The sequence below is a fragment of the Phaseolus vulgaris genome, chromosome 8 (assembly GCF_051622355.1).
Source record: "Phaseolus vulgaris cultivar YP4 chromosome 8, ASM5162235v1, whole genome shotgun sequence".
NCBI classification, from domain to species: Eukaryota; Viridiplantae; Streptophyta; class Magnoliopsida; order Fabales; family Fabaceae; genus Phaseolus; species Phaseolus vulgaris.
Genome location: NC_143505.1, coordinates 56,828,866 through 56,855,890, shown reverse-complemented (window position 1 = coordinate 56,855,890; position 27,025 = coordinate 56,828,866). Strand labels below are relative to the sequence as shown.

The following is a 27,025-nucleotide window of genomic DNA, read 5'->3' as shown; positions in this document are numbered from 1 at the left end:
CATTGGATTTCATTTCAATCTCACTTCGTCTTCCGGAAGACTCATTAAGTATGCCCCTACCAGAGACTAACACCTGATCCAAAGATTATCAGCGAATCCAATAGAAAGGATCAGGATAAGTTCAAACATCCAATACCGAGGGTCTACAATGGGACCTGGTGTGTATGAACTCCCTCTCAACTTCTCACCACCTAATAGCTTAGTCTACATGACTTATATCATCAGTGAAGCTAGATGATCTCCGTTAAACATAGACTTTTCATACTTAAAGTACCATCAAATAACAACTCATACATTATCCCAAATGTATGACATCAATTTCATACAATTTTCATCATTCATATATAATACATATCATTCAATCAGAACATTTTAAAAATTTATACCATTCAAGAACTTTTCCAACATCAAAACAATATTTAACTTTCAAACTATCAAAATATAATATTTATACAAATTCACTCAACTAAAATCAAACAATTTTATCAACTAACAATCTCTGCAAGAGAAAATGAAACTTGGGATCATGTCCCCTCCACATTCAGATCTTCTAGCATAGGATGCTATTAAAAATTAAATTTAGCTTCTCTTACCTTAATTGTTTGCTTTCCAAACAACTTCTAGAATTTTATTCCCCACAGTCTGGATAAGTTTCAAGATTTACGGGCCTAATGCAAGTTATCTAAACAAAACAAAAAGTTCAGTATATAGTAGAATAAGTTGGTAGGATTAAACTTCTCAACTGATCCCACTAAGATTGATGACTAAATCTTAAGGAAAAACAGAGAACAAATGATATTTAGAGTAAAAATGAACTTACTCTGTTTAAAGATCTGATCGGATAGAAATATTCTTTAATTTCTCAGCTATAACGTGATATGATCAAATTCTAAAATAGATGAGATATGAAATGAAAAATTAAGAGAAACGGAGGGTCACATTAATGATTTTTAAGAGAGAAAAATTGGTACTCCTTCAACTAAGTGCATAAGATACTTATTCTTTCATTAGAAAATCTTGTAAAAGTGAGAAAAATGCCAAGAAGGAGAAAATTAATTTTTGTGATCATCTATTATTAACCTATTGAATAATAAATTTTCATATATTAATGTACACATATTTAAATTTATGAGATTAAATTTATGAGATTGTGAAAATCATAAACACAGGTAAAAGAAAAACTTAAAATGCTTTCATGCTTTGTCCTCCATTTATAAAATTCTTTCTCCCATAAAATAAAGAAATTTTACAAACAATGCTTTATATTCCACTAATGTGAAGTAGTTTTTTCTATTGAATTATTTGTTTGATTTATTTATACTTTCTTATAGGAAATAATTTTAAAGTCTTGTTTCTTTAGTCACTTTAAATCTTGCCTAACTTATATTTATAATATATTATTCGGATTCACCTCCATATAACGATAAAATAATTAATATATTCGTATAAAGTTATATAACATGATAATATTTTATTCTCAAACCTACACAGAGCACAAATTGATGTCGTCATTTATCACACTATTATACTATTAATAAATTAGCATCTAATTAACATAAAAGTAAAACTGTAAATTTAGATAACAAAATTGGCGAAATTAAAATATAAGTGATCAAAAGTTCAATGCTAAAATTATGAAATTTGAAATTTAACGTAAAATTCACAAAAAGTATAGAAGTTTTAGTTGTAAAAAATGCAATTTAACCTTGATATATTTAATATAAAAACATTACCCAATTAAAAGAGAGTGATTTTATTTATGATTTTCAATGTAATTATTATAACAAAGTTTATAATTTTACTGTATATAGCAATTTATTATTGGATGAAAATATAATATACTTTGTGTGTAAGTATAATATAGTTCAATTTAAAAGAAAAATAATTAAATTTTAATACTTTATCAATGTTAAAAAAAATACACCCTTCATCAATTAATCTATATCCAATTTTAAATTAATTACTATAAAATGATTAATTTTAGATTTAATATACTAATTTGTGTTTATTATTATTATCACTCACTACAGAAAAATTACGAAATAGAAATCAATTTTTAAAAACAAAAAATAATGATTAAATTAGAAACTATTTTAGAGACAGAAAAAAATTTGATTTCTAAATTAGTTAATGTTAAATAGTTTATAAATTGGTATTTAATTACCTATTAAGGTTTTACAATTTAGATGATTGAAATAAATACATTTATTTTAATTTAAGATAAATTTAAAGCACTTAATTTATTGTATTCTATCACAAATATATATGATCCAAACTCTTTTTTAAAAGATAAAAAAATCCAATTAAAAACCACTAATTATTGATTAAAAAATGATTTTGTTATCCTTCTATTGTTGTGATGTTGAAAGACAATTTTGTTTGCTTAAAGAAAACCTTGTTTATTGGCAGCATGATTGATGAAGAATTGATACTGAATATTGTGAAAAGAGATATTGAATTGGTTGGGTCCATGATCAAAACATTTCATCATGATTCTTTCTCAAATAATCAATTCCTTTTCTGTTTTCTTCAATGATAGGCTCATACATTTACTTTCACTTCAAAAATTATTCAGGACCCACCCACACACCTGCATAATAAACACGTCATCATCTTCTACGACATCAAGAGTATTCAAAAATCATTTATATGTAGACAAAGGACAAAATGGGTTTTAAGAAACCAGAAAGCTAAATGGGATAGTGTCATTTCAATTAAAACCTTCACCTGATCCAGTTTTAAATTTCTTATTTTTCATTTTGAAATAAAAAAAAGACATTATGAATAAGTAAATCCTGAATAGATTTTTATATTTTGAAAATGAAATTGTAGAATAGAATTAGAAAATCAAAATTTTATCTTGGAAAAAAATTAAAAAATATAAAATATACATTTCAGGAAAGAAATTCTGTAAAATAAAATCTGAGAATATTCCAGAAAAAAATTTCAAAATCCAGAAAGTGTTCCAAAAATCAAAATCTAGAAATATATTCCCAACATATTCCCTAAAAAGAATTATAGAATGTATTTTGATTCACACTCTTCTCTTGTATTTAAGGACTTTTTTTTTTTTTTTATTTCACGTAAACATCGGGTGCAAATCAGAATTCAATAGGTTCAAAAAGTAATTAGTTAAAACTTTTTGTTGGGGGCGAAATCCGGATGGCCACTAACTTTGACAATAAACAGTGTTTTTGATAAAAAGTTGGCTGATTCTCCCTGCACCATATCAATTCAGATTTGCACCCAACACTTGATGTGAAATATCTGTTTTTTCTTTAATGATTTTAAAATTTTTGTCTTCTGGATATTCATATTCGTGAGTCAAATTATAAAGTTTTGGATATACAAATCTAGAACTAATATGTCACTTCCAGATTTCATCATCCGAAAGCTTACCTGAATAGCATAAATGACCTTTTGGATGTCAAGATCCGTAAGCAAACATAAATGAGTTTTGGATCTCAATCCTCAACACCATTTACAGCACAATTTCGGATATAACCATCCAGAAGCTTAAATGAAATACAAAAATAACCTTCCAGATTTTGAAATTTAGAACGTATAAAACTCACTTCCAAATTTGTGCATCCATAAACAAAAATAAAATTAAGGGCAATATTGGATTTTAAATTTTGCGTTGGGTGCATGTCATAAATGATATGGTGTAGGAAACAATGGCCTAAAAAGTTTAGGTGAAAAAAAAAACTCCTAACAATTTTAACCTGAGGAAGACAAAACTTTCAAATTATTTTATCATAACATTTTATCAAATTATCAAAATCCAAATCATTTGAGGGGTGAGTCTAAAGGAAGGTTGTTAAACTCATGGTGCAAAAATTGGGCATGTGCTTTACTTCTTCATCGGAATGAAAAAGATTTAAATTTGGCTTTTTCTTCCTGCACCCCTACATTTTTCTTCATGCACCCCACAATTTTAAAAATCCTAAAATTGGCCTTGACCTTTTTATTTGGAAAAGGATAGTGTGGTAGAGTATACTACGGATTCATCAATCCAGAAGTGAATCATGTTTTCCGGATTAGGAGGTGTTCCAGAAGCAAATTGTTAATCTGAAAACCTAATTTCTGTTATGGATTGATGGATCCGGAAGATTTACAGATTCTTCAATCCGAAAGATTTACGGATTCCTCAATCCAAAAGATTTATGAATTTTCAAATTCAGAATGTCTGAAATTTCTTTTAGCACGCCTTATTCAAATTCGTACACATTTTTCACTTTCCAGTAGAATTTTTAACTAATGCCACATTAGATGACCTATATGCTAAGAGCTTGAGATTGTACTCGATTGGTTATGCTCGGAATATGGATTTAAACATTTGGTTATGCTCAAAATATGGATTTAAACCTACCAGCTCACATTTGTAAGATACGAGAAGAATTTGCCTAAACCTAAATGCTCAGTTTGAGATTGGGTCTGATTGGTTATGCTCGGAATATTGAATTAAACCTACTGACTCACGGCTTGAAGTCTAAGGCTGTGTGGTATTATAAGATAAGTCTATTTAATAGGTAAATATCAATAATATCGTAAAGATATTTTATTTATCTTTAATACAAATTGTGAGTTTAATAAGAATGAAAATGGGATAAATGTGTCATGTTGATCATTTTAGGAGAATATGTTCGGACCAAATCTAGGGATGAGTAGAGAAAAAATAAGGCTATGTATACTAAGATGGATATTGAATTTCTTTTATATGACCCACATTTTTTAATTTCTCCACCTTTCTCGAAACAACCTCCTTTTTTTTTCTCTTCCAACTTTCTTCTTCTTTGCACCACCGATTTAGCCCTAAGATTTATGGCACAAAATGTCTGGAATAATCAATTGTTTAAATACATATTCTAAGCATAACCAATCTCAAGCACTGAGCATATAGGTTTAGGCAAATTCTTTCCACACCTTATAAATGTTAGTCTCTAGGTTTAAATCCATATTCCGACCTTATAAATGTTAGTCTCTAGGTTTAAATCCATGTTCCGAACATAACCAATTGTTTAAATCCATATTTCAAGCATAATCAATTGGGCCCAATCTCAAGCTTTGAGGATATAGGTTTAGGCAATTTTTTCCCACACCTTAAAAACATAAGCATGTAGGTTTGAATCTATATTCCAAGTATAATCAATTGGGCCCAATCTAAAACTATGAGAATATAGGTTTAGGCAAATTCTTCCCGTAGGTTTAGGCAAATTCTTCCGTGCACAACCAGTCCGGCTATGACACCACACAACCTTAAAGTTAATTCAGTAAGGTATATCCTAAACCTCGTTTATTGCACTCCTCTAAAACCACAAAAAACATAGACGTCAAGGAAAACGTACAAAATATCCTCCAGTTCCACACTCCATGAATTTACCACTACATGCACCGTAAACGGATATACAGCTGGCGAAGGATCTGATTCAGCCACATTCCACATTTCTAACCAACAAAGAATAATCAAAGCATCCTACATGATATCAAGGCTTGAATGGTGAGAATATGAACCTTAAAACCATTCGGAAGTGCTAAAGCACATATCTACATTTGCTGGACAAAAGAGATCTACATAAAAAAAAAAACATAATTGCTTCCGTCACTACTATTTTGAATCAAAAGAAGCACCGCCATCATCACCCAAAAAGGCTCCACCTGAATCGTTGGACTTTGTCCCTGATTCTTCCATAATCCCGTAGTTATCAGATACCTCCGAATAGCTTCCACTGTCTTCCTTGGACACCGCAGATAGTGATACTAATCCCATAGCTGCAATGCTGTTAGCAAAAACATTAATATCTCGGGTTCCAGTGTAAAGACCACGGCTGCCAGCCACGAGAATGTTATTTTGTTTTTCGTTGGGATTAGTTAAAATTGCGGGCAGAGTCATTTGTTGGTTCTGGCTTGAACCACTCATCAGCAATCTTAGAGTCTCTCTTGCACCCTTTACTACAGCATCAGATTCAGGAATCAGTGGCTTCACAAGATTTGGATGCAACGGTGGAATACTAGTTGACATTGCAGGGCCAGCACTCACAAAATAGCCCTGACCTGAAGAGCACACATCAATCACTGGGATATGAACAATCGGATCACACATTAATGGTGTAAAAGTGGGAATCTGCTGAGATGTTGGCAATGTCATTCTGACCAGTGGATCAGGAAAAAAAGGAGGAAAATTCATTGAAGCACTAAGAGGCTGTACTGGATCTAACAAGGTAGCTGATAGAGGGCTTGGTAGGAAAGAGGCACCTGAGGGAAAAGGCAACGTTTCAATAGAAGATTTGGGGGATTGCGTAGCTGCTGCAATGGAAGGACAGGAAGAAATCCCTGGGGGACACCAACAGTAGTAGGGAGAAAAAAGGGGCGACACCGAGGGAGTGACCTCCCCACCCAGCCCAAGGCTTGATGGAACACCAAGCTTTCCAAGTGATCCCAGAAAACTTGGTGAAAAGGCAAGAGCTTGGGTAACTTCAGATGCTTTGTCATGATCAGAAGTTGAGGATAAATCTGAAGTGTTTGTTGAATCATTTGTCAAGTTATCAACCATTTGCTGATGATTGTCACCTCGTCGTTTAATTTTCTCCCTGGCAGCAATCCTGTGAGAAGACAAATTTCTTGGAGGAACCTCTTTAAAAGAACTTGATCTTGGACTAAGAATACTCTGGTAAAGTGTTGTATCTGCCTTTGCTGTCTGACTTCCAATGTTTCGAGAACGGGGAAATTTTGAAGATGATGGGTGTGAACTTTCGGAACTAACATTACAACATGAGACGGAATTGGCAGATGTTGAAGCACAAACTGAATGATCACGACCACTACTGTCTCCCGTTGTCCCCACAAGAAAAGCCCGAAGCTGAGTGGCAAAGCAGTCAAGTCGTGACTTGCTAATGCCACTCAGCTCAACAATGGATGGTTTCCTCTTGAGCAAATCCTTCATCTGATTCATACAAAAATCAGTTTGATGACCAAAATTATAAATCATTAAATATATTCAGAACACCACACAAATAGAGGAGAAACTATGAACATGAAGAATCAATCCATATCTAATGCTACAATACTTAAGAAAATGAGTTAATAAATGAATTAGCTAAAACTACCTTCCCGAGTAATTCAATTCCCAAAAGCTTGGACTTCTCAGAGCACCAGAAGTAAAAAGTTCTGCTATCTGCAGCACTAATAAAGAAGGATCGGCCAGAACTATCAGTTGGAATTTCATCAACCACAAGAGAAGAGCACTGGGATTTGTTGGTAACGGTTAATAATCTCTCAGTTTTACCATCATCCCCAATGAACGATAGACGAAGATCAGAACTTGGCAGCAGTACAAGTGTCAAGTTACCCCTGTGCACAAATTGAGATGAGACACCTTAGCAAGTGATATTTAAGAAGAAAATAAGCAAAAAAGACAAACAATCTAAAATTTTTCTGATTAAATTATGACCCATAGGCTTCAAAACCTTAGCCCAACAACACAAGAGACCTCTTCCAACTAAAACATTTAAATTTTGGTCATTATATTAAAAGATAATCCACAGCAAAAATCAGTCCTCATAACAGACACTACAGACTGTTTTCTTTACTATAAACATAAACATAAATCAGGAAAAATGCACCCAATGATTCAACAAGATATTCTTGTGAACAGTATTTTCCCAATTCCTACAAGTTAAAAAACATTTGTCTTTTAGGAAAAGTGTAAATAAATTGAAATATAATATTTATTAGTTTTCTGGGAACAAAGTCATTGGCTTCCACAGGCAAAATAATCATAGCTGACCCAAAAGGTAAATTGAAGACACAATAACAGCGGTACAATAGAAAAAATCAATCTAAATCATCTAACCAATATTTAACCCTTTCCATAATTTCAAATAAAGATAGATAAATCCACTTCAAAAAGAATAAAATGCATTATATCTAACCGCTGTCACATCATGTTGGTGTTGTTTCATGCTTTTACAAAAAAATACATCCTTTGAATATGTGATCATTGTGATGCATATTTTGTTCTTTTTGAGGGTAGTAGTCACAGGAATAACATGTTCAGCATATCAATGCAAACATATATAACGTGCAATGTTAAATACATAGCAAAGCACAGCATGCAGATATGCAAATAAATGCTATATTTCTAGATTGTGCAACCTAGTGAATGTGCTCTTTTCCCCTACAAATGCTTCAAACCTATAGTGATCTGAAAATCTGAGCAGCAGTGATATATATAATATAGGATCATGAAACTACCTTTACTTCCTCTTAATTCAGAGATCATAATAGAATACGCCAGTTACCTACAAGTCAAAAGACATTTTTACTTGGAAGAATGAACATATTACCATCAATAAACTAAACTACAGACTCCAGTAATTACTAATGATCATCCACCAATTTTCACATGCTTCATACATATAAATAGAAGTAATGGAAATCAAAATTGATATAATAGATGTCAGTTCATACATATTCAATATTTAAAACAGCATGTACCATACATAATGCATAAAATAGGGAAATATCAACTACGAATGCAATTACATGCATAAAATAAATTAAAAAAGAAACAATGCCACAGGGAAAATCAAAATCCTTAACTCTAAACTTCAAAAAACTTAAAAGGAATCAATAAATATTTACTTGGAAGAATGAACATATTACCATCAATAAACTAAACTACAGACTCCAGTAATTACTAATGATCATCCACCAATTTTCACATGCTTCATACATATAAATAGAAGTAATGGAAATCAAAATTGATATAATAGATGTCAGTTCATACATATTCAATATTTAAAACAGCATGTACCATACATAATGCATAAAATAGGGAAATATCAACTACGAATGCAATTACATGCATAAAATAAATTAAAAAAGAAACAAAGCCACAGGGAAAATCAAAATCCTTAACTCTAAACTTCAAAAAACTTAAAAGGAATCAATAAATATTTACTTGGAAGAATGAACATATTACCATCAATAAACTAAACTACAGACTCCAGTAATTACTAATGATCATCCACCAATTTTCACATGCTTCATACATACAAATAGAAGTAATGGAAATCAAAATTGAAATAATAGATGTCAGTTCATACATATTCAATATTTAAAACAGCATGTACCATACATAATGCATAAAATAGGGAAATATCAACTACGAATGCAATTACACGCATAAAATAAATTAAAAACGAAACAATGTCACAGGGAAAATCAAAATCCTTAACTCTAAATATCAAAAAACTTAAAAGGAATTGATAAATATTTACTTGGAATAATAAACATATTACCATCAATAAACTAAACTACAGACTCCAGTAATTACTAATGATCATCCAACAATTTTTACATGCTTCATACATACAAATAGAAGTAATGGAAATCAAAATTGATATAATAGATGTCAGTTCATACATATTCAATATTTAAAACAGCATGTACCATATATAATGCATTAAACAGGGAAATATCAACTACAAATGCAATTACACGCATAAAATAAATTAAAAAAGAAACAATGCTACAGGGAAAATCAAAATCCTTAACTCAAACAAAAAACTTAAAAGGAATCAATAAATATTTGATCAAGATATGCTATAGATTAAGCTAAGCAATTGATTAACAGCAGCTAATCCACAATAACCAGAATAAAATGAACTCAAAACCCAACCGTTAGTGGAAAATAAAAAAAAGAAAACCAACAAATCAGACATAAAATACGGCCTTCCCCTTTACAGGCCAAACTTTTTAGCCAAAAACACTAGTTGGGCCATTTCATTTACGTAACCCACAAAAAATAAGGCCTAATTATGACCCACTTTTTTCCTTCCACAACCAGAAAGAAGGCTGATAAAAAATTGAACACTGGTCTAGACCCTTCAGCCTTCCCCTTCACAGGCCAAATTTTTTAGCCAAAAACAATAGTTGGGCCATTCCATTTACGTAACCCACAAAAAAATAAGGTCTAATTCTGACCCACTTTTTTCCTTCACAATCAGAAAGAAGGCTGATAAAAAATTGAACCCTGGTCTAGACCCTTCAGCCTTCCCCTTCACAGGCCAAATTTTTTAGCCAAAAACAATAGTTGGGCCATTCCATTTACGTAACCCACAAAAAAATAAGGTCTAATTCTGACCCACTTTTTTCCTTCACAATCAGAAAGAAGGCTGATAAAAAATTGAACCCTGGTCTAGACCCTTCAGCCTTCCCCTTCACAGGCCAAATTTTTTAGCCAAGGACAATAGTTGGGCCATTCCATTTACGTAACCTACAAAAAATAAGGCCTAATTCCGACCCACTTTTTTCCTTCCACAGCCAGAAAGAAGGCTGATAAAAAATTGAACCCTGATCTAGACCCTTCAGTCTTCCCCTTCACAGGTCAAATTTTTAAGCCAAAAACAATAGTCGGGCCATTCCATTTACGTAACCTACAAAAAATAAGGCCTAATACCAAACCCACTTTTTCCCTTCCGCAACCAGAAAGAAGGCTGATAAAAAATTGAACCCTGGTCTAGACCCTTCAGCCTTCCCCAGACAGCCGTGGCTGTAAACTCCTTATTCTTCCTTATGCAGAGCATCACACCTTAGCTTCACATTTAAGCAGCGACGATGAGCTGCACCCACAGTACCCCCAAAGCTGGAGTGGGAAAGCCTGAAAGGAGTTGGACTAGGTTGGGCCCATTTATCAAGTTACACAAAACAGAAAGCTTCCATTCATGAAATGCTTCCCCTTCACAAGTGTGGAGGCATATTATAGGGACTCTTTTATATTAGATAATTGGTGGCAAAAACTATTGGAAGTTCGAACTTCGAACAAATTCAAATCTCCATTCCTCAGTATATACAAGATCAAGAAACAACAAAAGGAAGCATGCAGCCTTATTAAAGAAAAAGGTGGCAACATTATAAAGGTGACCTTACATGATCACATTTAACTTTAAATTTTATAAAAGTAAAAAAAGAGTAACAATAATCCCACACTTCAATTGTCTACAAGGAATGCAGAAGCACAGAAAGAATACAAAATTTGGTAGCAACAATCTGTTTGTATCTTAATTCACAAACACACAATCTAACACCCATAAACACTAACTTCCATGTATATTAGCATCTTTCACAAGCTGTAAAACATCAGAACTTCACTAACACCAAGAAATATTTTAAATCACCAGACTAAGATTCAAAGCATAATTCAAAACACACAATGAGTTGCCAGTAGACAGCTATGACCGTATGAAATAGTAGTTATGTAGTCGACAAAACAATTAACCGCTTTAAGAGATAGAATAACAGGTCATCAAAGTTAGAGGACGAGGAACTCAAGATGTGGAGGAAAAGAACCAATAGAACTCTCAAGGAAAGATAAATAGTAGTTAAAAGAATTGCAAAGATTTATCGCATCTGCAGGGGTGGGGGGAAGTCAATTTCGGCACTGATTCAAAAACTAAAATGACATTACCTACTCAAAGTAGGGCAGAAGCGAATCCCTTCCTTGTTGATCTTCCCAACACGGATCGAAACAAGCGGCACGCAGAAGCATCTCGCTAACATTCCAACCTCCGATGGCTCGAAATGCTGTACATCGAAATAAGTAAACACTCCTTCAGTAAATAAAAAGTAAAATAATAAGACGGCAAGAGAAAGAAACAAGGTCACAAGATGACAAAAGATAAGAGATAGTCAACTGAACAATCAAGAACAATTCTCACCTGAGTCAATTGAGCCAGGAGAGGATCTTCTGCGACGCCGCATGTAGTGCTCATCTTCAGCAAGGGTTTCAGTCTCTCGTCTGCACGACAAGCTCCCATAACTTGCAAATCAAGAGCCTGAAGCCACTGCAAGAACCGTTCCTCTCTATTTGTCTGCTGAATCAACAGATCGCCGTCGCGTTCATCGACTAGAATATCCGTCAACCGCTCTGTAAGTCTATCCGGCGTCGTCAAGCCGTCGTCCTCTCCGGCAGAAATAGCACTGTCTACAGACAAAGAATCGTCAAAATCATCGCCGTTAGACGGATCGACACCGTCACCGCTAAACAAATCTCTTTCTCTGTGGTTTGCCATTGCAAAATCGATTTCAAGCCGAATTAGATCGTCGACGGATAAATCCGAAACCCTAGGTTCAGTTACAATCAGATATCTCCAATTCCAATCGAGCAATCAGGCAAAACAGATTCCAGGGATTTGAAGATTTTTTAGAGAGAGAGAGAAGGGGGCGAACCGTTTTAGAGAGAGAATTAATATCTGTAACAGGTGGTAGCAACTCCCCAAGTAGAGAAACCAATATCGTCAAGTTGTTCTATAAATAGTAGGCACAGCAGGGTGACGTGGCGGACATGAAATTGTTTATGGAATCAGATTTTTGGCACTCGTTTGAGGTCCAGGGACACTGGTTGGTGGGTCCCACGGCCACGTCACTTTTTATGGGTCCTACTTGTGAACGTGAGTCGGTGCCACATCGGAGTTATGGCCCACCCTTTCTCTGATTAGGTTTTGAAAAGGACAGCATGGAAATAGGGACGGCGATAATGATGGCCAGGGTCAGACGGTAAACAGAGTTTTTTTTAAGTAATATTTTGTTTTTCTTAACTATATTATTACAGTTTTAAATTTTGATTAATGATTTGAATTTTTAAGTTAATTGTTGAATATAAGGTTTAATTCCAATGTTTATGTTTTAGTTATTACATAGAATTTATTAGTTTTAAATCTTGTTTTTTAATTAAATCGTTGCATTAATATGCATTTTAATTTGTCTGGATGCACTAGTGCAAAGATAATGAAAAAATTTCTATTTGAATTACAAAAAATTTGAAAAAATTAAATTAAATTTAATTAATATATAGAATAATTTTATATAATAGTATATTTAAAAAATTATTTGTGAAATAAAATTCATGTAAAAAATAAAATTCAAAAATATTAATTAGAATTAAAATTAAAATAAAGTTAATTATAAAATTTTAATAAAGAAAATGTTATATTTTAAAAAATATGTTAAATATTAAAATTTAAATTATTATATTATATTTATTATTTAAATATGTTTTAATTGTTTATTTTATTATAATATAAAATATAACTTTAATAAAATAGTATTAATTATTTCATTTCATTAATTTTTTATTTATTTTAATCATTTATTTCTATAATATGAAAACATATATTGATAAAAAATTAAATTTATTTATTTTGTTTTATTGGTTATTTAAATATTTTATTTTGATTATAATGGAAAAAATATATTAATAATATAATTGTTAAAAAATTATAAATATTTATCATTTATACTATAAATATTAATAAAATGTAATCGATTAAGTTTGTAAATAATTAATATATTTTAAATATTTATATTCATAATTGATTATACTAGAAAAAACATAATTGATTGTTATTATTTTTCTGTGTTTGTTATATTATGAAAAAAATTCTATTCAAAAGAAATCTTATTTTTTGTGTTTTTTTTCATTTTTGTACTTTCATCGCATTTTTAACTATATGAATGGTATTTTGGTAATTACTCCTAGTATAAAAAATAGATAAAATTAAGAGAGAAATGGATTCTTACCGATACAAAAAAAAGAGAAATGGGTAAAAAAATTAGACATAAAAACTAAAATAGGAAAATGGTGAAAGGATATAAACAAAATCAAGTATTCAATTTTTTTAATTAATTAAAATTGATTTTATCATTAATATAAAATTTCAAAAATATCTAAATAATAATACTTAGATTTGCCTCGTAAGCTTCCCCATCATTCTCTCTCATTATTTTTTTTCTTTCTTCTCTCTCTTTAATTTCTTATCTTCTTTCTATGTGTTTATTTTTTCAATGTCTATGTGTTTTCACCATACCTAATATATTTATTATTTAAAATTATGATTGCATTTTGTATTATTCGATCAGTTTCTTAAATTGAGTAAACTTATGGTTTTTTTAAGTTTCTGGTTCCCTTTTTTCCTTCTAATTTGATCATTAATATTCATAAAATTAGTTCAGAAAAATGTTATTATTAACTTGGTTAAGTTCAAACTAAAATATGTTTGAATATTTTGTTTTAGGTCTCTAAATTTTTGAGTAACTTCACTGTTTGAGCTAGAATTTTCTGGAAATAAGAAATTATAGGTAAGAAAAATTAATTATGTTTTTTTTTTAGAACTTAACACAAATCATGGATTAAAAAGTGATGTGGTTACATTTTTTTTTTATGTTTCAGGCGAGATTTTGTGTTGTTGAATATTCTTTTAATGTTTGAGTTTGAAATGAGATTTGTGTAGTTTAATGAATGAAATTTGTTGTATGTCATCTTTGTCTTAGATTACTGCATTTGATACTTGTATTTGTTCAATTGGTTTGGGGATGTAACTTTAAAGATGAGTTTGTGTTGTTGCAAATGTTTATTTTCTTATATTTTCGTTCAAGCGAGTCAAAATTCTCACTCAAGTGAGAATAGTCATGCGCTCAAAACTTGTTTTCAATTTTATTTTCGCTCAAACAAAGAAATCTCACTCAAGTGAAAACAACATCGAAAATCAACCATCTCGACCAAATTTTTGCTCAAGTAAGTTCATTCTCGCTCAAGCCAAAAAAAACTTTTTTTTTCTTTCTTTTCTTTTCTTCTTATCTCTTCAATAAATTGGATTGTGTATGGATGTTTTTATAAATGTAAAGTAAATATTAGTGTGTATATTCAATTGATTTGTGAAAATTTTAAATGATATGTATTGTATGAAAATTGTTACTGAGAATGATGGAAATGATATGAAATTCAGGTCATACATTTGGGATAATATGTGAGGCATTTTTTGATTGTGTATTAATTATTGACACCTATTTTGTAACAAGAATTCCCGTGTTTAAGTGGTGATCTAAGTCACATACACTAAGATATCAAGTAATGAGAATTTGATGTGGGACTTTTAACATAGGTAAGGATTTTTATACATTGTGACATATGTAAATGTACAACTTGAGTTGTATTTAACTTACCTTGATACCATGATCCTTAGATTCGCTTGTAAATTTAAGTACTAGATTGAATAAGATATTAGATTTTGATAAGATATACTTAGTACGCGTCTTCCAGGACGTGTCAATTGATATTCTACTTGTTGAATATCCATGATATATAGATTTATGTATGATTTATATGGTTGTTGTATATTTATCTTATAACGAAATTTAATTATTGTGGTTGGTACATAGATTTTTTTGTATGTTTATAAATTTATTTCAATAGCTCACACTTACATGTGTGTTTGTTTTATATTATATACGATTACTATCTACACAACCAAATATATTATATATGCATATTTTTCGTATTTATGTATATATTATGTTATGTTTAAGTTTATATTTTTAATTAGTATAGACCCTTTAATGAATTTATAACATAATGTTAAGAATTTTTTGGAGTGTTACAAACTTAATAATTTTCTATTTTATACAATTAAACTTTATAATATAATAAATAAGTTATAAATTGAAAATGTAGTCACTTCTTATCATAATTGTAATTTGTAATAAATTGTTTGATTTTTATAATAATTATATTAAAATATGCATTTCCTTCAATTACGGTTAGTTGATAATGTTATAATCTTAATTCAACAAACAATCAAAAGTATGGATATAAATTTAGATAGTTTTTTTTATTACATATGCTCTTTCTACATTATATTGGAATGATAATAGCAAATAAAAAAATAATACACATATGCTTTGCTTCAACGTTGATAACTTAAAATGTCATAGCATAGAGTAACTTTCAAAAAAAATTGATGAGATTTGAGATTTCTTCCAAATAAGACTATTAGCAACAACTTCCATACGTTACTCACCTCTTAATATTGGAATGACATTATATTTAAAGTAACTTAATATTTATATTATATGGATAAACAAATTTATTTAATTTTCTAGATATTCATATCTGATTTAACACCAAACACTTTATCTTGATGTGGACACATTCACATCCAATTTAACATCCAATCACCAACCTCCGATTCATATTCATTATATATTTCATTTTTATTCTTGAAAAGTCATTCCATATCAATACTCATCAAGCATCATATAAAACTTTGGTGAAACTCATTTATCATATTACTTTTGTTACTATGTAATAATTATATTATTATTCTTTCCATCAACCAATTCACTTTACTCTACATCATATCATTCGCTTCTTCATCCCATACTAAAAATGTCATAAAATTGCAAATATCTATAAACTCAATATCATCTATTTTTATCCAAAATATTATTATTATTATTATACTCATTTATCAATCAAAATAATTTAGTATCACACCATTAAAGATTCTACCTTTGACACAAATTACAGTTTAGAGGGTATTGACTAGTACAATTGCTACTAAGGACAATCTTATGCGACGTGGTATAGTTCTAGTAAATAATCTCTGACCCTTATGTGGTGAGTAAGAGGAGACGGTAAATCATCTTTTATTTGAGTGTAAGATTTCTTAGAGAATATGGGGTCTTTGCTTGGAGTGACTTGGGTTCTACTTTGTATTTTATTCAGATGCAAAAATGTATTTCATGTTGTTTAAGCCTATATGTATGAAGAATACTTGCATTAGATGCTGGGGGGATTTGGGTAGCAATTGTAGGTAAAATATGGAATCAGGAATAAATGTCTCTTTAAGAATGGGAGAGTATATTTTTTGGAGGTTTTCATTGTGGCTTAAAGGAAATCTTGGTCTAGGAATACGACTAAGGAAAGGTTGGTGGACTTCTCATACTCAAATTGGTGTTTTGATCTCATCTGTTGTATGAAGTATTTGAAAAAATGATGTCGTGTTGAATGTTAATTTCTATAAGTTCAGGTTTGTTGGATTTTTGTGTAAGTTCTTGTGGTATATAGTTGTTGAGGTTGTGAACAAGTATTGCAGCTCCCGAGTAGGTTAGTAGGCAGGTAAAGTTTTCTTTAAGTTTGAAGAAAGCAAATTTAATTTTGAGTGGGTTTTTGTGAGATTTGTTTGTGGCTGAGGGAATTTGAATAGAAAATATGTTTGTGGATTTCTGGATGTATTAGGGGATGTTTTGTTTGTATTGTTTTGACTAAAGATTGGTTATAAGGACCGTAATAGGATAGATGATGATTTCTTTTGATGTGACTTACCATTTATTTCAATCTTAAGGATTTGTTTGGTGGTCTGTAGAGTTGGAAAAGTGTCTGTAGGTCAAGTGTTGAACAGGTTGACCTTGACCACTTTTCATACACCCCTGAAGTGTCTGTATAAGGGTTGAAACATCCCTAAAGTATCTTATTTTATTTTGTTATTCTTTTGGTAATAAAAAAAGACTATTAAAAAGGACCTATGTAAAATTTAATCTCATTACAATTTCATTCTCATCATTGTTTTTTTTTTTCAAAATAAACATTAAGTTGGTTTCCCTTATCATATTTTTATTTTATTTTTGGAAGAATCACTCTAAAACTTAAAAAAAGTTGCAATATGAGTTTCCACCACTACGAACAAATAAGGGAAAACAGATTGTAAATTTTTTCTTCAAAAAGTGATAACAATGATTTATTATAATCACATCACACATGCTCTAAACTTATTAAAAAAAACTTTATTTTTCTGAGGAAAAGGACTTAAGCAAGCACGTCAAGTTGAAGAGAAAGAAATGGTTGGACGTGAACGGGCTTATCTTTAGTTTCTTTTTTTTATTCTTTTGGACGGCCACGATGGAGAATATTAGGTTGGTTTAATGTTTTGTTTGTTTAATTCTTTTTTTATCACTCTCTACGGTTCTTTATTTCTCATATAAAAACAAAACCGTGATTAGCAATGGCAAAAAAAAATATTCGTACGTCGTTAATATTGATGAGTAAAATTTTAATAAAACGAAGAATTATTTATAATCTAATTTTATAAATTTATATTTTCAAACAATTTGTAAGCATAGTGCCACACGAGTATAAAAAAAAATTACATATAATTTTACACCAAATTTAATGGACAGGTTCAAAAAATATTATAGATTTAAGAAAGTCGTGCTCATTTTTCTGAAGTTGTATCTTACTTAAACGGCTTTTTTAAGCATACTAGATATACAATACTTTGATTAAAAGTTAATGTGTTTAATATTTTTTTTAAGTAAAGTTACATAAGATATAGTGATTTCAATATAAAAAAATATATAGAAATTCATGCATGACTATAATGACTTCTATATATTATTTTTTATATTAAAATTGTTTGATTTCACTTAAAAAAATGTTAAAGTTGTGTACATCTAGTACAATTTATGCATTTTTTTTCAATAAAAGTCATTAAGTGGATGCAATTTTATTGTATTCTTATAATTCGAAATGATATCATCTAGGATAAGTACGACTTCGAAAGAATGAAGTTATGTTCACTACGACTTTTCTAAATTTATAATATTTTTTGAATTTTCTTATTCGTGTAAAATTAGAATAAAATTACACCATTTATGTAAATTTTACATATAAAATAATTAGTCACTATTTTTTAAACAATTACTCTATATCACGAATAATTCTTTTAGATAAGATAATATATTTTATGAAAGATGATTGGATTTCAAAGTAAATAACGCTTGATATATAATTTTAAGACATTTGAGGTTTCACATAAATCTTATTATTTTTAATTTAAGCATAATTACTTTTTTTGTCCTAATATTTTATGACTTTATTTAATGTAGTTCTCATATTTTTAAAAAATTCAAAATATTTAGAAAAAAATTAATGTAACTTCTTTACTTAGATTGTCTTTATTTTAATATATTCATTTTAACGATTCTAAAACTGCATTTCTTAATTATATGTGTTGTTACCATATTAAATTGATTCGTTTTTTAAAAAAATTTAAACAATCAAGTTGAATTGTTTTAAAAATATGAAACCACCGTAAACCTTTAAAAAAAAAGTTAAAACCAAATTAAGTTGGAATCATATTAAATTTTCTAAAAAATGTTGGTACCATCTTAATTTTTTTAAATATGGAGACTAAATTGAATAAATTCATAAGATATTGGGACAAGGGGATAATTATATCTTTAACTTATTATAAAATGATACTTGTATAGTATATTTATTTTCTATGTTAAAATTTATTTTATAACTAAAAAAATATTTAGCAAGCGATTTTATTTGCAATAAGTTCATTTAAATATTTTTTTTTTTTTGCAAATAAACATGTGCCAACATTATTTATTATAATAAATTTATTTATTATTCACGTTGAAAACCAAATCATTGAGTAATGGAAAATCAGTCAAATTTTAGTTTTTAGGAAGCCAAATTTTTAATTATGAATAGTGTTGACAGATGTCCAAAACTTACTCAAAATTTGGTTATTAGGAAGTTGAATTCCAGTGAAAATTTTCAATTTTTTTAGAATAATTAATGAAAAAAATGAAAAATTTAGAAAAATAATTAAAAAAAAAATCTGAACAAGATTTTGGCTCATATTATTAAGAAGTGGACTTTAAGCCTAACTCAACCCCATAAAACCGGCAATGGGGTGAGGTTTGCACCCACTTATATACTATATATTATGGGTGGTCCGATAGCGACCCGATAGCGGATGACACGATAGGCCCAACACAAATACTCGCTAGGATAGGCTCGAAATGGCTCTGATACCATATTACGAAGTGGACTTTAAGTCTAACTCAACCCTATAAAACCGGTTCATAGGGTTGAGGTTTGCACCCACTTATATACAATGAAAGGCTCTAATCTCTAATCGATGTGAGATTCCAACATATTTCTGACCAATTTTCACTACACATGATGTTTTAAATTTGGGTTGAAAGAAGTGAATTTTCAACATAAACAAAAAGTCAGATCAGAAAGAAGCTGGCCTATATTATTGTACCCAAAAGTTAGTGTGATTGCTGTAAGTAGTTGTTTGTCTTCACTTTAGAATCGACTATAAGTGGCTTAAAATTAAAAGTGATTCGAATAGAGCAGCACTTGTTTTCATATATACCTGTATGTTGTAGGTCCCTTGCAAATATGCATTGCATTGGCAGCAATGTTCTATTTGGATTAGAAGCCAAACGTACGACAAAATATATAATTAAAAATAAAAAGATAGTAAAGAAATAAAAAACAAAACTATCTTATTTAGATGTGTACACATGTGGATGTCAGAGCCTGAGTAATGTTGATCCATGTTGATATACAATTTGTTGTCGTGCTGATAATCTTTCAGTTCTCCAAAGCTCTTCCTTTCTCGCGTGCGTCCCGTCTGTCGGCGGGTACCTGCGATTGCACACCGACGCTCAAGTCAGTGCTAGTGATTAGTCTATTCTTTTAGGATATCCAAAACATACATTCTTCCCCTTTCAGAAGTTCCTTTTATAGGTTGACTTGGGTCTCTCCCTACGTAGGTCGGATAGTTGGTTGCCAAAGCATATGTCATGGTTAGTGGTCTCTAGGTCGTGTATGGTGATTTCCTGATATTACGAGAAGGTGTTTCGACGTGCCTTTAACCTATTCAATGTTGAGTAGTAACTGTCTTTGCCACGTATTTATTGTTGGTATTATTTATTCATACCTTCGATCGTTCGGGATCCGGTACAAGATGGAAAAATAAAATAAAAATAATTTAAAATATTTTGGTGTATATAATATAAATAATTGTATATACTGATTAAAAATCTAAATCCTTATTCCAATATTCTTATCATAAAACGTTTTTTGGTACTAATTATTATTATTTTAAACAAATGAAAAACGAGAAAAAATGTCCTCTCTTTCCCCCATTTTCACACAAAATAAGATATTTTTTTAGTTTTACGAAAAAAATGTTCTTTTCTTTTTAAACAGATAATAAATATTTTATATTTTATATTTTTATCTTTATCTTTTTTTTCTTCCTTTCTGCCTATACTCAAACTTTCTTTTTAAACATAGTGTGTATCTTTTACATAAAACAATATTATTCAAGTCATATAAAATTTTGATAAACGGTAATACACTTTTTAATAAAAACTCAAAATTGAGATTATACAAGTTCATCTGCATGTTTTATACGCTATTTATAATTAGATTAAAATGTATAAAACAATTATCCTGTCGATAAATACAAAATAATTGGGAAACGAATAAATTTTAGCATATGCTTTAAAAGAATAATAAAATCAATGTCAAGTAAAATATTGAACCAAAAATATTATTGAGATATAAAAATCAATTAACAGCAAATTGAATTGCATTTAAGCAATGAGTTAAGCTTAATTTTCATTAGTAATAATATTTTTTTTTTAAATGTAGGATATATATGTTCTAACTTTTGAACACAAGACTTTATAAAAAATTATGAAAAAAAAAATCATGGTATTAGCTCTATAATACTTATATGTATTCTGGTGAATATCACAATTAAATTTTGAAAAATAATTTTGGTTGATTATTAAAAAATCATGATTTTTAACTTCTAAAATAGTAAATAGTTATTAGTGGACTCAACTCTCATAGAAGAAATTATTTAAAAAAATTATTTATTTACATATTAACTATTACATATAGATCTGGATTTCATATGTAAAAATGTAAAATAAGTGTTAGATATATTTATCATTGGTTACACTTCCTTAACAAATAATTTCATATTGAAGTTATGATTTCTTTGCCACAATGTTTTCTTGTTATTTATACTTCTTATCAACTACAACAATTAGCTACCAACGAATTGAAAGCCATTGTTTCTCTCTACATTTGGTGTGGATAAATAGCAAAATCATACTTATTTTTGTGGCAAGATAACAACCACATAGACACATAACATGCATCGTAAGCATCATAGTGACCATGTATTATATTTATGTTCTGCACTATGTGAAATGAATAACAGAAACCCTATAAAAAGATCTATTATTTTATGATTTCAAAACAACTTATTATTGCAACACCAAATTCTGTGTCGGTGTCCATTCAAATCAAATGGAGATATCTTTATAATAGAAAAGCTTAATACATATATTACTTTAGAGATGAAAATAGGAAAATTTCCATAAATAGTGTAATTTTACACTATTATTATGAGAATAGGTAAGTTGAAAAAATATTATAAAAACAGAGAAGTTGTGTTTCATAATTTCCATAAATAGTGTAATTTTACACTATTATATTGGGGCTAGACGAGTTTTTTTTATTAAAAAAATTATTGAAATTGTTAATATCTCTCATGATTTTGGTGAATTTTTTTATAAATAGAAATCGTATTAGGTGAAGATGACTTTAATTAAGATATAAAAAGTTATTAATTTTTTAGACTTTTTTTTAAGTGAAGTCATCAAGAGGTATAATGAGTTTAATGTAAAAAATTTATACAAAAGTCGTGGATGTTTCTGACACTTCTCTCTAATCTTTTTACATTAAAATCATCATGTCCTATGATGACTTCAATTTAGTTTTTTTTAGTTTGTATAAAATGATGATTTTTTTAAAACAAATTGGGTTAAAAATTTGTTGTGGGATAAATTAAAAAAAGTAAAAAAAATTATAAAGTGTTTTGAAATGATATGTAGGTTTATAATTTAGGTTGAGATTTTCTTGTGTAGGGTTGGTGGTTTTGAGATTAAGTGTTTAAGGTTTAGGGATGGTAAAAATATCTTGATGGATTTGGTGGTGTTTTCTATTATTCTTGGTGGAACATTACTGGAACACATGTTTGCAATGTTGTTTAACAACTTTTTAATCAAAATTGGGTTCTTCTCAGAATAAACAGTAATATGATATTTCTTATTCTTAAGATTTAGGGTGCTGACTCCATTAAAAATTCCATTAAAAATTACAAGTCATTTGTTTTGCTAATTTCAAATTTAAACATGCAAATATCACTGGTATTTCAATGGCACCAGTTTTTATCGTTTAATTTTTTTTGAAACATTTAGAAAATACCAAGTGGTAATACTTTTATTTGCTATAACACCTTAATTATGATTATTAGGAAAAAAATTAATTCTGAAATGAATTGTAAACAATTTTATATATACAATTTCTTTTTATGAATTCTTAAAAAATGTAACATAATATTCTATCTATAATTATGTAAGAAGACATACCAACAGAGGTTAAAAAAAACATACGCCATGAAGTATTGAGTGTTTTGTTTTCTAACTTTGTTGTCGCAGTGTCTTACCTTTTTTCTCTGCACTCTTCCTTAACAAAAGTTAATTTACTATTTCTTAGAGAGGGTAGAAGGAGAAAGGTGTATGAGAACCATTAATTGTTATTTAGGAGATTAAATGAAAATACGGGATTGAGCCTTTACTACGAATAAGCTGACGAAATATGGGAATAAATTGTGCCCTAAAGCTGGTGAAAGCTCGATTCCCTCAGTTCTATTTTAAATGTCTAAGTATTGAATTATAAACCATATCGAGATATATATGTTTCTCATCCAAAAAGTTATCCGCATAACCAAAGTTCATATCTCCATACTACTTGCTCTTCTTTGGTTCTTTGGTGTATTGAACAATCAAAGCTTCAATATCCTTCCAGAAAAGGCCCTCAACTAAGATTCCATCCTTGGTGAACCTGCAATCCAAACAAAAATAGACCAGTTTGATCTCCAAAAAGCAGCGCAAGAGATGAAATGCATACTGATTCACATGCCCATTGTCATTGTGTGAGCATACAGAAGTGAAGGCAAGATGCGAGAGAGAGAGACATACCACTGAGTAACACTTTTGGTAAAATGTACTGGTTCATTTGCAGAAATTGATTTTGGATCTGCGCTTGCTATAGTGAGTGTGTACATGTCAGAAAATCTAGGCAATTTGGAGGAAACCACCAATCCGGTACTGGTAAAGGATCCCTGTAATAGAAAAGAGGGGAATCTTACTTGGAATGTGACTATCAAAATTATAGTATTTCTGGGCTTCTGCTGAAAGCCTAAAATAAAATTGCTTTATTTGATGAAAGAGTTCAATGACAAGCCAAAGTTTATTAGATGAAAGAAAATAACATATTTCACTAATAAATAAAATATCAACATCCTTAGTTCATGAAAAAAACCTACAAAATTCACCAAGCAACCACCTAGAAAGATATCATGATTTAAGCCCTTTAAATAATTTGTGAAATAAAGTTATATAGTTCAGTTCAAATTCCAGATGACATGTATCAAAGTTCAAAAATAACAAAGATATCGGTACTATCTGGATTAAACTTCAAACCAAAATAAATGTGTCATGGTATGCATTAATTTAGTCTTGTTGACCCAATGGGTGTGAAAAATTATCCTGTTGCAACTTTCATGCAACTTAAATTGAAATTCAATAACTGATGGAAAAAAAGAATAAAATATAACTAAACCTTCATTCCCTGCAACCATTACATAAAATTACTATGCATTAGTTTAGTCTTGTTAACCCAATGGGTGTGAAAAATTACCCTGTTGCAATCAAGCAACTTAAATTGAAATTCAATGACTGAAGGATAAAGAGAATATAACTATACCAGTACAAGTTAAAAGTTCATTCACTGCAACCATTACATAACACTACTATCCATCAACTCAGTGTATTAGTCTATCAATCTCCGATGGTGGCATGTAGCAACCAACCCCCAAAATGCTATAGCAGTATAGCACACAGTAGGATACTAGTTTTTATATACAGATTAAATAATGTACACTACATACATATATGTGTTAAAGAATTCACGACATATTCCTAATTTACAATAAAAGGTCATGGGGTTTAATCAAAACAAACAAGTAAATAAAATAAAAGTCAAGGAGGTAAACAAATTTAAAACTCAAGGAGACCAACAAATCTAAAGGACATTCATATTTCAAATAAAAGACATAAACATTCAACGAAAAGTGAGGATAGGTGTTAGAGAAAAGAAAAGAAAAAAGAAGGATTGGAGATGAAATGGAAGCACGGGAAACTACATCCAATTAGGGATTTATTACATTCTATAAAGGGGAAGAAATCTCAAACTCTGCTGCCCCTCCCCCAAAGAAATAATGTTTTTTTAAGGCAAAATAAGGATTTTGAAAAGCCTCGCTCAAGCTAATATCTACCACTACAGCCACAATTTTGGTCACAATTGCAGCTGCTGCGGAAGCTATTAAAAGCACACAGCTATTCAGACTTTTTAGTGGTTCATGGCTGCTCTTCACACTGCTATACTGCAAATTGATAATTGATCATGACGAATTGATATATGACCAGTTTAGTACACGAGATCTGCTCAGTGTCTGATGATTATTAAGCCAAAACAGTCATGCTCAAAGTATTGGATGGATCTTAAGTGCATATATGGTACAATTCTAACAAACTAAACAGACTAAAGTCTCAGTGCCTTTGCTCTCTTAGGATAGAACAAAAGATTGTCAAATCAAATGAATGATAAAAAGATAGATTCACCACCCTCTCTCTCGAGCGAAAACACACACACAAACTAGAAATTGAATCATGTAAATCTTAAATATTCTCTTTCTCTCTATCAAAAAGTGAGTTCAAATGGTTAGATGAAACAAAAATTTAATCAGTACACAGAACAAGGAGCCATACACGACTAGAAATTGTTCCTTTATTCAATTTTAATGTACAATTAAAAGATGAAGAACAAATTCTGTACATCCAATAAGTGTGTGTTTGTATAATCTTCATTAATCGAAATCAACCTGCAATTAAACATCACTATATATATTCTATCTAATAGATAATGCTAAACATTATGCATAGTGAGCAATAAAGATTATACAAACATGTTTCAATATTCTAAAATCTACAAATCCAACACCATTTGACTGATACTTTGTTATTTACCAACCCAAGGAGGATGGAAGATAGAATTTCAATCTTCAATCATCTAAGAGGACCAAAACAATGCAATTATGCAAGTGAAACTCAGTATCTATTCTCCATATGTAAATAAAAAAAACTCCAGTGTCAATGTCAAAGCCTCGGCCAAGTTAACAGAAACTTACAACAGGTGGATAAGTGAACAGAATGGCACTTTTCTCCTTAGTGAATATGATCAGCTGCAACAGCCCATTGAAGATCACATATGTGAGAAGTGTTAAGGATCAAAAGCCGGATGAATAAAACCTATAAACATCAACAATCTATTTCCCCTTTCAGGTAACACACCAAAAAGTCATTCAACGAGGAACCTCAATAACTTCCAATTAAACAATTCTAGCATCCCAATCGACATCATAAAGATATAAAATCCCAGATGCAAAAATTTGAAGAAATGATTAAGACAGTGATTTCAGCCAATTATGTCATGCAAACCAAAAATTAAAACAAAGAAACACAGGAAAAGGATATAAGGCGATGCAGGCAATGAGAAAATCCCTATTTTCAGGGAACTTCTTCTTGTAAAACTGGGCAAAGAGAGCAATGACGATGATGATAGCCCCAATGAAAAGCCTAACGTTGCTCAATCTTACGTCTTCCACATACCCACGACTGGTTACCACCTACACCAACGATAAGATCCAAGTCCAATTAGCGAACACAACATACAAAATGAGAGGGAAGAAAAAGGGTTTGAAAGTGGGAGAGACCGAAAAGGGGATTAGGGTTTTACAGACCTCAGAGACAGACTCGTCGAGGATGTGCTTGATGGAGTGGTGATCCAAGAGATTGGCCTTCTTTGGAGCTTTGGACGCCATTTTTTATCTCTTTCTTTGCTCTCTCTTCTCTTAGACTTCAATTGACCCAAATAATCAACAGCTCCACCGTTTCTGCCCTTCAGTGTTCACTCCTTACACCCTACTACTGTTAACTACTGTTACATAATGCGTACTGCATCCAATTTTTTTTATTTTTTTTCAAATTTTTTTATAAATTAAAATTAGTTTATATAAAAGTAAATATTTAAATAAGAGAATTTTTATAAAATCATTCATACAAAAAATAATTTGAATTGAAAAAAATAATTTATTTATTTTATATTTTCTTACAAACATATGATTTTGAAAAGATAAAAAATTAAAAAATGATTACATATTTATGTTTATTACAG

At 30.1% G+C, this 27,025-nt stretch overlaps 2 protein-coding genes across 3 annotated transcripts; both read right to left on the bottom strand.

Moving 5' to 3' along the window:
- Positions 1–5,333: 5,333 nt before the first annotated feature.
- LOC137826974 (flocculation protein) lies at positions 5,334–12,298 on the bottom strand. Of its 2 annotated transcripts, XM_090293489.1 has the most exons (5): positions 11,721–12,287; positions 11,471–11,586; positions 8,254–8,300; positions 7,107–7,350; positions 5,334–6,943 (listed from the first exon to the last, which is right to left on the bottom strand). In XM_090293489.1, exon 5 carries the CDS (start codon positions 6,941–6,943, stop codon positions 5,609–5,611), a length of 1,335 nt encoding a protein of 444 aa, XP_090149615.1. In that variant the 5' UTR covers positions 7,107–7,350; positions 8,254–8,300; positions 11,471–11,586; positions 11,721–12,287; the 3' UTR covers positions 5,334–5,608. The 2 variants fall into 2 exon arrangements, with proteins under 2 accessions (XP_090149615.1, XP_068489244.1); XM_068633143.2 differs by lacking the exon at positions 8,254–8,300 and having other exon boundaries at positions 11,721–12,298.
- Positions 12,299–23,246: 10,948 nt separating this feature from the next.
- LOC137824304 (Microsomal signal peptidase 25 kDa subunit (SPC25)) lies at positions 23,247–26,808 on the bottom strand. Its single transcript, XM_068629878.2, has 5 exons — positions 26,592–26,808; positions 26,326–26,477; positions 25,980–26,061; positions 23,710–23,852; positions 23,247–23,572 (listed from the first exon to the last, which is right to left on the bottom strand). The coding sequence occupies exons 1-5, from the start codon at positions 26,670–26,672 to the stop codon at positions 23,476–23,478; spliced, it is 555 nt and encodes a 184-aa protein (XP_068485979.1). The 5' UTR covers positions 26,673–26,808; the 3' UTR covers positions 23,247–23,475.
- Between the last annotated feature and the right edge of the window lie 217 nt (positions 26,809–27,025).